Source organism: Puma concolor, chromosome A1, assembly GCF_028749965.1.
Source record: "Puma concolor isolate L17-30 chromosome A1, mPumCon1.1.hap2, whole genome shotgun sequence".
Lineage (NCBI taxonomy): Eukaryota > Metazoa > Chordata > Mammalia > Carnivora > Felidae > Puma > Puma concolor.
The window spans coordinates 17,711,068-17,724,198 of record NC_141667.1 but is presented as its reverse complement, the minus strand read 5'-3'; the positions used below and the strand labels follow the sequence as shown (position 1 = coordinate 17,724,198).

At 34.9% G+C, this 13,131-nt stretch overlaps 1 protein-coding gene across 5 annotated transcripts in view; it reads left to right on the top strand.

The window, feature by feature from the left end:
• The window catches only part of CDH12 (cadherin 12), a 1,063,313-nt gene that overhangs the window by 1,005,451 nt on the left and 44,731 nt on the right, over positions 1-13,131 (top strand). For all 5 annotated transcript variants that reach the window (XM_086676372.1, XM_086676368.1, XM_025924779.2 and 2 more), the window contains one exon: positions 9,249-9,502. In XM_086676372.1, coding sequence (XP_086532498.1) covers positions 9,249-9,502 — 254 coding nt within the window. The remainder of the gene's footprint in view (positions 1-9,248; positions 9,503-13,131) is intronic.

Here is a 13,131-nt window from a genome sequence, read left to right as displayed (position 1 = left end):
AAACCTAGAGGCAACCTTTTGGAAAGGACAATTGTAGCTTGCAGAGTTCATCTATTAAATCTCAAAAAAAGACAAATATCGCAGGAGATCACTTCTGTAACAAAATTCTAAAATTACCTATCATCTGTCTACCTACCTACTTACATACCTACCTACATATCTATCTGCTGTATGTATTATATTTTGTGTATTTGTACAAATATGTACGTGTAGAATTATGACTTGATTAAACATGGCAGAATGATTTCTTGAAAATAAAACCATTAGAAAAATTATGTTGAATAGAGCCCATGAGAAACTCAAAATTAATTTAAACAACTGCAGTTCTTTAGAGTTTTGGGGGAGGGGTGAAGAATGTATTATAGAATTAGTGGTGTGTATATTCAGTAAGTTCTCAGAAAAGTTTACCTTGTAGTTACCTTTAGGAGTCATAGAAAAATTAGGTGTGTGATGATAAATAAATATGTAAACGTCAATAGCACTATTCCAGTTACATGGTGATCTTTAAATTATTTTCTTAAAAAATCTCCCTTCAACATCTCAGCATAAAATTGTAAAAAAGGGTTTTAATTAAAACCAAATTCATGCAGGAATTATGTTGTTAATGCATTTAGAAAGTCCAAAATATATTCTACCTTTGAATATGTAGCCATTTGATAAATATCAGTTACTTTAACTGCTTGGCTAACATTGAGTAAGATATTTTGTTTACCGAGTTTTTTTTTTCTGAACTCAATAAACAAAATACTGGGTGTTGTATGTAAGTGATGAATCACTAAATTGTCCTCCTGAAACCAACACTACACTATATTTAACTGGAATTTAAATGACATCTTAAAATAAAATAAAATTAAATAAAATGAAATAAAATAAAATAAAATTAAATTAAATTAAATTAAATTAAATTAAATTAAATACAAAGTTCTCTGAAGCACATATTCTAGTTACTGTTTTATCTCCAAAATCTTTATTTGCTTTCCCTTTACCATTTCCCCTCTCTCTTTCTGAGGAGGGTGTAAGTGAATAAAAATGATAGTCAGGTTTATGAGCAGAGAAGAATGAAAAAAAAAAAAACTTTTATTAATTTATTTTTTAATGTCAGCCTGAATTCAGTTTATGAGCCCTATGACATAATGTTATTTCACTGTGTCACATTGAATTCAGAATAACATTATGAAACTTTACAAATCTTCTTAAGGCACAGGCTATTGGTAAAAATAAAACCAAACACACAAAAAATTAGTCTACACTTATGTCACATTGCATTGAGCAAAATTTAAACAAATAGAAAGTACCCTATATGTTCTTAAGTATTATAACATTAAAAACACTAACAAAATCAAAATAATAGCTGTTAAAAGTTTCATCCCATCTAAAAATTAGGAGATAGGCTACATTTAAAACGAGAGCATAAAGCATTTTAAATTGAGCAATTTTATTCTTAATTGAAAAAGGAAAGGAAATATATTTTACTCTAGTTTTTTTTCTACTGGAGAACTGAGAATAAATATAATTTATTATATAATTACATAGTTAACAGATATAAATATAAAATTACATGAGTTAAAAACATTGAGGGACTAAAAATAGAAATATATTTATAGAAGCACTGTAATTTCCTTGTTACTATTAAGAAATTAAAGCAATTAAAATACTGTCATCAACATTTAAGTTCTGCAAAAGGACAATTTTATTATCTTCCATAATTTCTCAGTTCTCTACCATTTCTACAAAAATGTCTGTTGGTAACTAGGAAATAAAGAGTGCATGTTTAAAGTAAAGAATGATGATGTGATTTCCTCTTTATTTTTCAATAAGTAAAACTTTTGGTTTAAAAAAAGAATTCTTACTCTTTGATGTTAGTTGGAAATATTATTTCATTCCAAATAAATGTAACTGTTTTCACACTGACTCCAAAGCAGAATTATTTTTTTCCCGTAAAAAAAGGAAGTAAAATGTTGTATTCTTTACCAGGATTTTTAGTAAATAGGCTAAGCTCTCAGCGGGTCTCACTGAACCATTCATATTTTACTTAGGTCCTGCTGGTAAAACTCATTTTCTTTTTGAAGTCAAATGGCAAGGAAAGACTTTCACACCAAATGATTTGGTGAAGAGCACCACCATGTGGTTAATTTTTGAATAACTCTAAGGGGAAAAAGATGAAAAAATTTGGAATCGCTTATTTTATGTAGCCTAACATACACCTTTATTAAATTTAAGACACTCCTATTTTTAGCCAGTCTGACATGCTTAAGTTTAAAGAAAAAAATAAGTGGTGTTCTTTATTTGTTTCTGTAAATATGATGTCCCAGTTTTTGTAAATATTTGTCATCACCTTTTCTTTTAAACATCTTACCTAACTTTGCTAATCAGTCTTATAAACTCCACACTGGCTCCTAGACTGAAATTACCAAAGCAGCTCGTTTTGCTTCCCATCAGGCATTTAAAACTGTGTGTTCTATAGTCTGTTCGAACTCAGAACGACCAAAGTCAAATTCCTTCTCTTCTCCCAACAAGAGCGATTCTGTTCATGTCTTCTCCTTCCTAGATAAGGCTCCACTTCCTCTCCAGTTTCGTAACCCCCAAATCTAGACTTTTTTCTTATGTTGCTTCTCTTGCCATCAGCTTCCTTGTGACAAATAGGACGTAAATCCTGGCCACTAATTTCTCCTGAACATGGGTTAAAATATCCCTCTTTCTCTGCCTACTGGGTTGCCATGCATCCTCCTGGTTATTCCTTCTACCACTGCTATGGCCATTCTCTGAATATATTCATTTAACTTACCCTTTCCTTTATGAGTGGTTGAAACCTAACTCTGTTCCTCTTACTCTCATGCTAAAGTTCTTTTTTTGTTTCCATCATTAGTAAGATACCAAGCAAATCGTCTGTTTTGTATTATCATCTGCTGCACACATGAATAAGCACGCACATATATACAGGCTATTTTCCAACCATACGAAATTCACTGTGATTTCTACCACATGCACTAGTCTTCCTTTTGCACAGAAGACACTGCCCCACATAAGTTTCTTAGTTGATTCTTTCTGTTGTTGTTGTTGTTGTTGTTGTTGTTGTTGTTTTTAACTATCTCCCATGTCTCATACCAAAGACTTTCATGAGTCCCTCAGGCAAAGCTGATCACTTCTTACTTTCTTCCAAAACGTCAGCATTTCTTTCAAACACTTACGATACTTATAGCATTAATACTTTAAACACATCTATTATTCCTACTATATTTGAGCCCCCTAAAGCCACTTTATCCTATCTGTATTTGTGTTGTCACAATAAAGGACATTCTTGAAATATACAGGGTGTTTAAATTTTTTATTGACTACAGAACAAATGCATTGTGTTGGTTTATTGTTTTAATTTATGATGCATTATTTTTTAGTTCTCACTACTATGTAAAGTTTAATGTATTTTATAAATTACTTAGAAATATAGTGTTTTACTGATTATGCATATGAGAAATAAGAAACTCAAAGAAAAAAGGTAACTTTTTCAAAGTTGAATAGCTTGTAAATTATAGTATGTTTGAAAAGCATATTAACTGTTATAACTATTGTTACCAACAATATATGTTAGAAGTAAAATGTGAGAGGGGCGCCTGGTTGGCTCAGTCAGTTGGGCCTCTGACTTTTTCTCAGGTCATGATCTTACCGTTCATAGGTTCAAGCCCCACATCAGACTCTATGCTGACAGCTCAGAACCTGCTCAGGAACCTGCTTTGGATTCTGTGTCTCCCTCTCTCTCTGCCCCTCCCCCACTCATGCTCGCTCGCTCTCTCTCTCTCTCTCTCTCTCTCAAAAATAAACATTAAAGGGGCGCCTGGGTGGCGCAGTTGGTTAAGCGTCCGACTTCAGCCAGGTCACGATCTCGCGGTCCGTGAGTTCGAGCCCCGCGTCAGGCTCTGGGCTGATGGCTCGGAGCCTGGAGCCTGTTTCCGATTCTGTGTCTCCCTCTCTCTCTGCCCCTCCCCCGTTCATGCTCTGTCTCTCTCTGTCCCAAAAATAAATAAAAAACATTGAAAAAAAAATTTTTTTTAAAAAAATAAACATTAAAAAAAAGAGAAGTAAATTGTGAACTTTGTTATTCAAGAAAGAAAGCTCAAAAAATAATTGGCCTCCCTAGATGATCATGATCTATACTGTGTGTGCATGTAAAACACGTATTTTACTTAAGTATTTATAAAAGTTAATGTAATCTTTCATTTTTAGGGTAAAATCTTTCATTTACTCCAAACCCTTAACTAGAAGCACTAGAGTTTCTTTCAGTATTCTTTTTTGTTTTGTTTTATCTTGCTGAATTGGTTACTGAATTTGTGCCAAAAAGTATCATCACTAAAATATGGGCATAGAGTGAATAATGCCCATGATTCTTAAATTAATTCATTAAAACTATCAAAAATTCATAGTGCTACAAAAATCTGGAGTCTAAATTATGCCCACAAAAATTAAAGGCATTTCTAACAAATAGTTCTGTGGCAAATTTATGTAGAGGTAACTTTCAGGAAGTACATGTTTCTTCACTTTAATAATTTTATTTAGAAAATACGTTTTTTGTCTGGTCATTCCATTGGGTTTCTTTTTGTTTTAGTTTTTTTTGTTTGTTTGTTTGTTTTAATTTTAAAACTGAAAGGCTGTTGAAATTTGTCGACAACTAAAATTCAGGTTTTAAAAATGGCCACGTTTGACTTGTTTCCCTTTTTTGTTGGGGAATTTTTACCTAATCATGTAACAACTTTTATGCATCAAATAATTAGTTCATGGGGGAGCCTGGCTGGCTCAGCTGGTTGAGCTTCGGACTCTTTGTTTTGACTCAGGTCATGATCTCCTGGACTGTAAGTTCAAGCCCGGTGTTGGGCTCCGTGCTGACAGTGCGGAGTCTGTTTGAGATTCTCTCTCTGCTCCTCCCCACTCTCCTTCAGCACGCAGGCTCTCTCTCTCTCTCAAAAATAGGTAAATAAACTTAAACAAAAATAATTACCTCTCTAGTTTTTAGTAAGTTGCTGAGTTGAATTCCTTCCTCAACAGTGATAGGATACACAAACTGCCATCTACCCCTAACACACAGAACATGATCTGACCCCCAAGTTTTACACTTTTCCATACCAATTATTGCCACCCAACATGGTACATATTTTGTCTATGTATCTTATTGTTGTCCATCAACTCCTAGAAGACAGCAAACTCCACACAGGTGGTGATTTTTGTCTGCTATGCTCAGTTCTAGCATGGGTAATCATGTCTAGAACATGGTAGGATGTTCAAGAAATAGTTAGTGAAAGGTATAGAATTTTATTCTATGGCATTTAACCTTTGCTCACTTTCCATCAGGGTCATTAGCTTCTGACTTCCCCATGCGTGGTTCTTCTTATCTCAGTTCCTATTATTATTACATCCTCAGGAATGCATTTCCTGGGTGCCTGGGTGGCTCAGTAGGTTAAGAGGTCGATTTGGCTCAATCATGCATGATCTTGTGACTTGTGGGTTTGAGCCCCATATCTTGTTCTCTGCTGTTGGCATGGAGCCCACACTTTGGATCCTGTCTCCCTCTCTCTGTCCCTCCCCCGCTCAAGCTCACTCTCTGTCTTTGTCTCTCTCAAAAATAAATAAACATGAAAACAATGCACTTCCGATGTGCTCTATGTAATTATGTGTCCTCGTGTCTTGTTACCTCATTTTCCTCATACATCTTAACACTAGCTGAAAATGATGTACTTACTAATTTGTTGTTGTTGTTGTTGTTGTTGTTGTTGTGGCCATCCTTTTCTACAATATAAGGCTTGTGATAAAATGGACTTCATTTAACTTGTTAACCACTCTATTCTCAACACCAAACATTTGATTTGATCAATGTGAATTTAAATTGATGTGAATAAATCAAAGAAGTACGTGCAGATATCATCTATGAATGATTTTCTATGTAACATGAGTTGTGGTCAAGTTCTGGAATAAATTGTTATGAAACAGAAAGTGCCAGCAACAAATAAATAAATTGGTTACCATGTCGATCATAAAACTAAGTTTTGGGAAACTTAATTTTCCTTGAAAATGACGCTTGATCAGAAAATCTTATCTTTGTAGCACACCCTGGCACAAAGAAATTACTTTGTAAGATCTTTTCCATCTTGTCTTTTCATCATGGTTCAGGCTGGTATAAGTCTGTTTTCTGCTTGTCCTGAAAGGCACCTACCCTGATTTGGATAAAGGTTCAGCCTTCAGTCATTTGGATTGATTGAAAATATTTCCTTCCATTGGCCATTAAGAACCACTATATGATTGAGAAAGTAGAATCTTATTACTGAAGAATACATTGTGTTGAGTGATGACTTTACTCTGTTGGCAAAATAATACCGATACGTGTTAACCATAAAAATTGAAGCAATATAGAGGAGGAAAAAGTAAAGACAGATGGAAGTGTGGGTCAGAGGATACCGTAACTGGGTCCTCTGCTGAAACCTCAGCGCCTCTCAGGCTGAAATCAAGGCGTCGGCTGGGGTGCCATCTGATTTGAAGCTTCGAGACACTTTCCAAGCTTATTGGTTGTGGGTGGAATTCATTTCTTTGTGGCTTTATGACTGAGGTCAGTATTTCTTGCTAGTTATTGGCTAGGTTTCAGTGTCAACTCCGGTAGGCGCCCCTTGAGGACTTGCCAGGTGGTTTCTACCCTCGTGAGTTTACTTCTTCAAGGCCAGGAGGAAATTATCTGCACTGCCTTTTTTTATTTATTTTTATTTTTTAAGTTTATTTTAGCCATCAGGTGGGAGTGGCACCTTAATCAAGTAGGTAAATAAAATGAAAAAAATGTAGATCTTGTCTAGAAAGAAGTTGCCCAATCATGTAGATAATCAGGAGCATTTTGATGCCTAGGAGAAAGTAATGGCGGAGGAGGGGAACACATGGTATTAGTGGCTATATTCTGAGACAGAAGTAAATTCTGGCCCCCTTCCCCCCAAAGGGGTAAGTATAAGCTAGGACAGCTCAGTTAGCTTTCTAGGCAAAAGGACCCAAGGTAATCATGTCAAAATAATCTTACGTTAGAAGATAGGGGTCAGTATGATGGAAAATTATATTGTTTCACATTCATAGAGCATTTAGGGTTTATAAAAACAGGAAACTTATGTTTCTATGTCCTTTAATTTGAATGACCTAGCACAGCACTCTTTCTTACACATCGGTCTCTCTCATTCACTGAACGAGATGACATGTTTCTCACTAATTTCTGAGTTTGTTGAATGTAGAAAAAGCAAATCTTGTCATTGCACCCAGGATGTATTCCAAGCCTCACCACCATGTAGGCTGTTGATATTTTTTAAATTAATTCAATATTAAATGGCTTAATTTTGTTAGATATTTCTTCTTTTTCTCAACCTAAAGTTACCATTTTAATAATTTGAATTTTGTTAATTCCACTGAGACACTATTACAATAAGCCTAACTGAGGTTCAAAAGGATATCCCTTTAATATTTAAAAATGGTTTTCCTATCTTGCTTTGATCTTTATTCTACGTAAACATTCTCAGTAATTGTTAACAGTTTCATATTTTGTGCTTGAATAATGCTTTGCTGTCCTAGTCTGGCAATTGGTTTTTGTTGTTGTTGTTTGTTGTTTTGTTTTGCTTTTTCATGATTTTGATTCCTTTAACAAAACACAGTAGTCAAGCTGTAGGCTTATCGAAATAGCATCATGGGACTACCTCCTTTTTCGTTCTTGATATTATGTTCCTATTCATTTAACCAATAGCTAAAATATCAATGATGGCATATTATGCATGCCATTATTTACTTTTATTGGCTTAATGATAAATTGAAATTCTTAACAAAACAGATGGAAATTGAAGAAAATCAATATCATATTGACATAATATAATAGGCAAATAAGCATGAGACAAGTCACTAAAAATACATAAAAAGATAAAAGAAAACATTGAGCGCAAAGCAGATAAAAAAATGAATAAAATTGGACAAATTAGATAAATAAGGGAATAATTACAGGGAAAATAAATATAGATTCTCCTGAATGAAAATTATTGTGAACAGAACTTAATGTCACGTCTCGGTGGTGTTACTATTTGCTCTAATAAACTCCATGGAATTGTGAGAGTTTTTGAGGATTTCACAGGAATTTTTAAAAATTTTCCATTTTCATCCTCAGAGAAAGTGCATAAAATTATGGTCTTATCCTTAAGGGAGAAATAGATCTCCCTTATTTTCCCCAGGTGTGCTGAGACAAAAAACAGATCTGTTGACACAGCAATTAGCAAGTCATTGGAGTCATAGCAGAGGGAATTAATTGAGAAAACAGAAACTACTAAAGGTCCCTGAAAATCTCTATGTTAATGTTAATTTCCTATTGTCTTAGTTTTTCATAGGTGATGAGAAGGGAGAGCCATTGACTCTAAAGTTTATATAAAGCACCGTGGCAACCCCATATTTCCAGAATGTAATATTTTCAGTTATTTGTAACGTAAAACAAATAGAATAAAAGTGAAAGTAAGCAGTAGTAACGTATTAAAATAGAGAATCAGTGACTTCTGGACAAATGACTTCCAAACACCATGTTTCACAATTGTGTTTAATTAGATCATATATGTTCAAGGTAAAAGATTGGTAAAATATCCTAATGATGCATTACAGTGCCTACTAATTATATATACAATGCTGAGAACACCAAAGACCAAAACTCTATAATTACCACTGTGTATGCTTTAAATCCTGACAGAGTCCTTTTTTTTTCAGTGAAAAGACTTAAACAGTAAAAAAAAAATTTAATAAAAAATTATATTACTGTCAAAATAAGAAGAGTAGTTCAAGAAAAAAAACATATTTTGTTGTACCAAATTTTAAACTGGAACGTAGACTGTCCTAGCTATCCAATTTCAATTTTATTGTATTTTAATTATAGCTTAATTCCACTAGATGTCAGTATTGTATAAGATCAGAAAATAACTTGCCTTAAAATTTCTCTTCGTGTTTTAACCGCTCCTACAAAATGAATAAGCCCTACTTAAGCATGTATGTGCACATACGTGCCATTTTAGTATATGCAACTAATTATCGTTACAAGTTACCCAGAATAATCTACAAGAGTGTGATTCCGAAACTGTGTCTTCACCCACTAATTACAAGTTTTGAAACTGATTCAGAATTGGTATTACCTTGCAAATGTTCTGAAACAATGTTCACCATCTTTGCCACATTCTATATGCATGCACCTCTTCATTTTTGATTTGTCCTTATTCCAGCCATTAGATTTTGAAACAAAGAAGGCATATACTTTTAAAGTAGAAGCCTCCAACCTTCACATTGACCACAGATTTCACTCCGCGGGCCCTTTTAAAGACACAGCCACAGTGAAGATCAGTGTGCTGGATATTGAGGAGCCACCGGTGTTTAGCAAGCCGCTCTATACCATGGAGGTTTATGAAGACACTCCAGTTGGGACCATCATCGGTGCTGTCACTGCACAAGACCTAGATGTGGGCAGTAGTGCTGTTCGGTAAGAAAAAGAAACTTTTCATTTTCTGTGTGTCGGAAGAGAAAGGAAAAACAATGCTCTGTCCAAACCTGCATGGATGATTGAGTTTGGGGAAAATGTTATGCCTTCGCGTTATACGTATTAGAGGAAAAGCCACAGGATTTGAACAAAGACATCTGCTATCAGTCCCTGTAGCAGTGGCTTAACAGTGGCATGATGGTGAACATGTTACTCAAGCTAACCAGTCGCAATTTTTCATTTGTAAAAGGCATTTATTAATACAACCTCAAAGGATGAATTCCCATGATTCATGATATGGAGATACTTTCACAGTACCTGAAGTATAGTAGACATTTAATACATTTTTTCAATTACTCAAAAATCTCTGTCTCTTGCTGGAAGTTAGTGTTTGAGAAAAATGGTTTGACCACTTGCCATTTGCAGTTCATTTTTTTCACTGACAATTGTGTCCACTGATGAAAGCAGTTAGAGCCAGTTCTAGGGTAAGATGAATTATGGAATTGCTCAAAGCCCAGACGTTACAAAGAGCTCCTTTTGCTATAAGGCTGCTTGCTGGGTAGTGAGTCAACAAAGCCATTGGTAAAGTAAGAAAATAATCTCTCTCTCTCCTTCCTCCCGAAACCCATACATTCCATTTGTACTACTACTGAAAAAGTGGGATTTCCCTTTCCCTCACTTATACATTGATTCTGCGATATAGTTTGAGACTTCCTATTGATTCAACTCTATTTCTTCTGAACCTTTCAATTCCCTGCTAGCTGCCCATATCCCACATGCATACAAGAACTGGGAAAACAAACAAACAAACAAACAAAAGTAGAAAAGAAAGAGAGAGAGCAGTGTGTGATTTGTTCTGAATCTTCCACCTCTAAGGGGTTAAACCTTCATATACAAAATCAGACCAAAGAAAAGTTGGCTTTTGATGCAAAAAACACTATTGACCTAAGGAAAATATATAAACTCATATCTTATAAGACTTTCTGTCATGGGGCAATAATACAAAAAATGCATAAATCATTCAGTGGTTACCTCAACACATTCATAGCATATAGGAAAGTCTCAGGAAATGGCTTCAGAGCAGGTAAGCCTTGTTCTTTGTATTCATATGAATCTATCTCCCAAGATGGTCTGAGTATTCCTCTTCTCGAAACACGTCAGTGGTCAGGAGAGAACGCTAAAGAAGCACCATTTGTCTTGGGAAAGAGAAGAGAAATAGAAACTCCTGAGTGCCCCTACATGTCAGGTTGAATGCTGGTTAATTTCCTCATTGGATTCAAGTTGTTGTTCTACATTGAAATTCTCTATGATACATACAGTAAATGAGAATTCTGGAACATAGTGAAACATGACATCTAGAGAACAGGCTAAGTTATTTAATGTACTGTATGTTCTATCTTTGAAGACTGATCAAAGCATGATGGGATCAAAATATTTATAAAATATGAACTTAATGCAGTATGTCAAAAACAAAACCAAACAAACCGGAGAATTTATAAGGAAACCCACCACCTGGCAAATGTGGGAGGGTGGTGAGGGTTTCAGATTTCCAAATACAAGAACATGTTTAGAGTTAAGATCCTGGTGTGAGGAATAAAGGAAAGCTATGTTTTAGAGAAACACTTCAACTGTAAGACTGGTTTTGTTGTTGGTGGTGGTGGTGGTGGGTGGGGGGAGGTTACTGTCACGCGAGCTAGTGTCCGACAAGAGCTACTGTATATGGAAAAAAGCGGCATCACTAGTCTTCCTTCTAATGGGTAGCAGCCTGACTCACCAAAGCTGTAGACCCAGAGGGATCTAATTGATCCCCGTGAGGGGTTGTCAAAAGACAGAGCCGCTTTTGAGTCAACATGAAAGCTCTCTTCCTTCCATGTCCTTGGAGTAAATAATAAGCTTGAATCATGTCAGTTGAGGAAACATAGGGTATGAATCATCGTATTTTGGGCCTGAAAACATGTTTGCTCACTTAAAAATGGTAGTAAAAAGATGTTGTGAAAAATAAGCATCGAAATGTGGAATTACCTAACATTTAGGTACACTTTGTTTCCCTTTGCTTCACTGTCTTTTCACAGGGTTACTGTACGAGGCATTAATTCAGAGCTACATTATTCCATACCAGTGGGTATTTTATTACCTTTTTAAGGTTTATTTATTTATTTTCAGAAAAGAGAGAGAGAGAGAGAGAGAGAGAGACCACAAGCGGGGGAGGGGCAGAGAGAGAGGGAGAGAGAGAATTCCCAGCAGGCTTCATGCTGTCAGTGCAGAGCTCGATCCCATGTACTGTGGGTTCATGACCTGAGCTGCAATCCAGAGTCGAATGGTTAACTGACTGAGCCACCGAGGCACCCCAGTATATTATTTTATTATCACTGAGCCCAGAATAAAGAACCAGAATGCAATGGCATTAAGCAAGGATTAAAACAGTTTTGAAGAAAGGTACAGTTGGGTGTGATAACTCCAAATGTAGTTGACCCTTGAACAATGTGGGGGTTAGTGGCTCTAACCCTCTGCATAATTGAAAATCCACACGTAACTTGACTCCCCAAAATCTCTAATAGCCTATTATTGACCAGAACCCTCATGATTAATGTAAGCAGCCATTAACATATATTTTGTATGTTATATATATTATATACTGCATTCTTAAAGTAAGCCAGAAAAATAAAACGTATTAACAAAAGCATGAGAATGATAAAATACATTTCCAAAACTGTTTTGTATGTATCAAAGAAGACCCTCACATAAGTGGACCTGTGCCGTTGAAACCTGTGTTGTTCAGGAGTCAACCGTATACCATATCTGGTCCCCCCCATCCCAAGCTTAATTTCTCATTATTGTTTCCTTTACTCTTCTAGCCTTTGCTAGTAGATACATTGATTTCCTGTCTCTAATGTTCTGTATCCTTTGACCCTCTTATTATATAGTTTATGAGAACAGTTTCTTCTGAGTCAAGTGAGAATGAGTTTGCCCACCACTGGTGAAGTGAGGGATTTTCACAACAGTAGTCTCTTAAGCTTAGAAATGAAATTTAATATATATGATCACTATTCAGTTACATGAAAATTAACATTTGTCTTGAGTATGAGTGATTTGAACTACAGAGAGATTTTAGTGGATAATTTTGTTCAGTCTGCCATGTTTCTTTTGTTACAAAGACATTAACTTCTTAGTTATCCTATGAATTTTAAAAGAAAATTTAATCTAATTAATTTTATGTATAAAATAGGAAAAGGGATAATTCAATTCTAAACTCAATCTATGTAAGAAGTATGGGATGATAAGAATCTGATGACTCAAAATGTATTTTGTGCATATAAACTTCCATATATAAATTCAAAATAACATAATTTAATTGAACAACTAAAATGCTCCTTATTCATGTAACCTTCTGTTTAACGGTATTTCTAACCAAAACCTACCACGTAAATCAAGTAGTAAAATCAATTAATAAACAGAAAACCATTATCAATTACCATAAGTAGATTGTGATATTTAAAATAATTAACAACTTGTCATTAAAATAGAAATGTTTATCTGTGTCCTGCTTAAAATTATCTTAAATCCTAAATTTGGTCTGTTCACCAGAGTTTTGGGAAAAAAAATCTGTAATCAACTGGCATTGATTTTTTCAT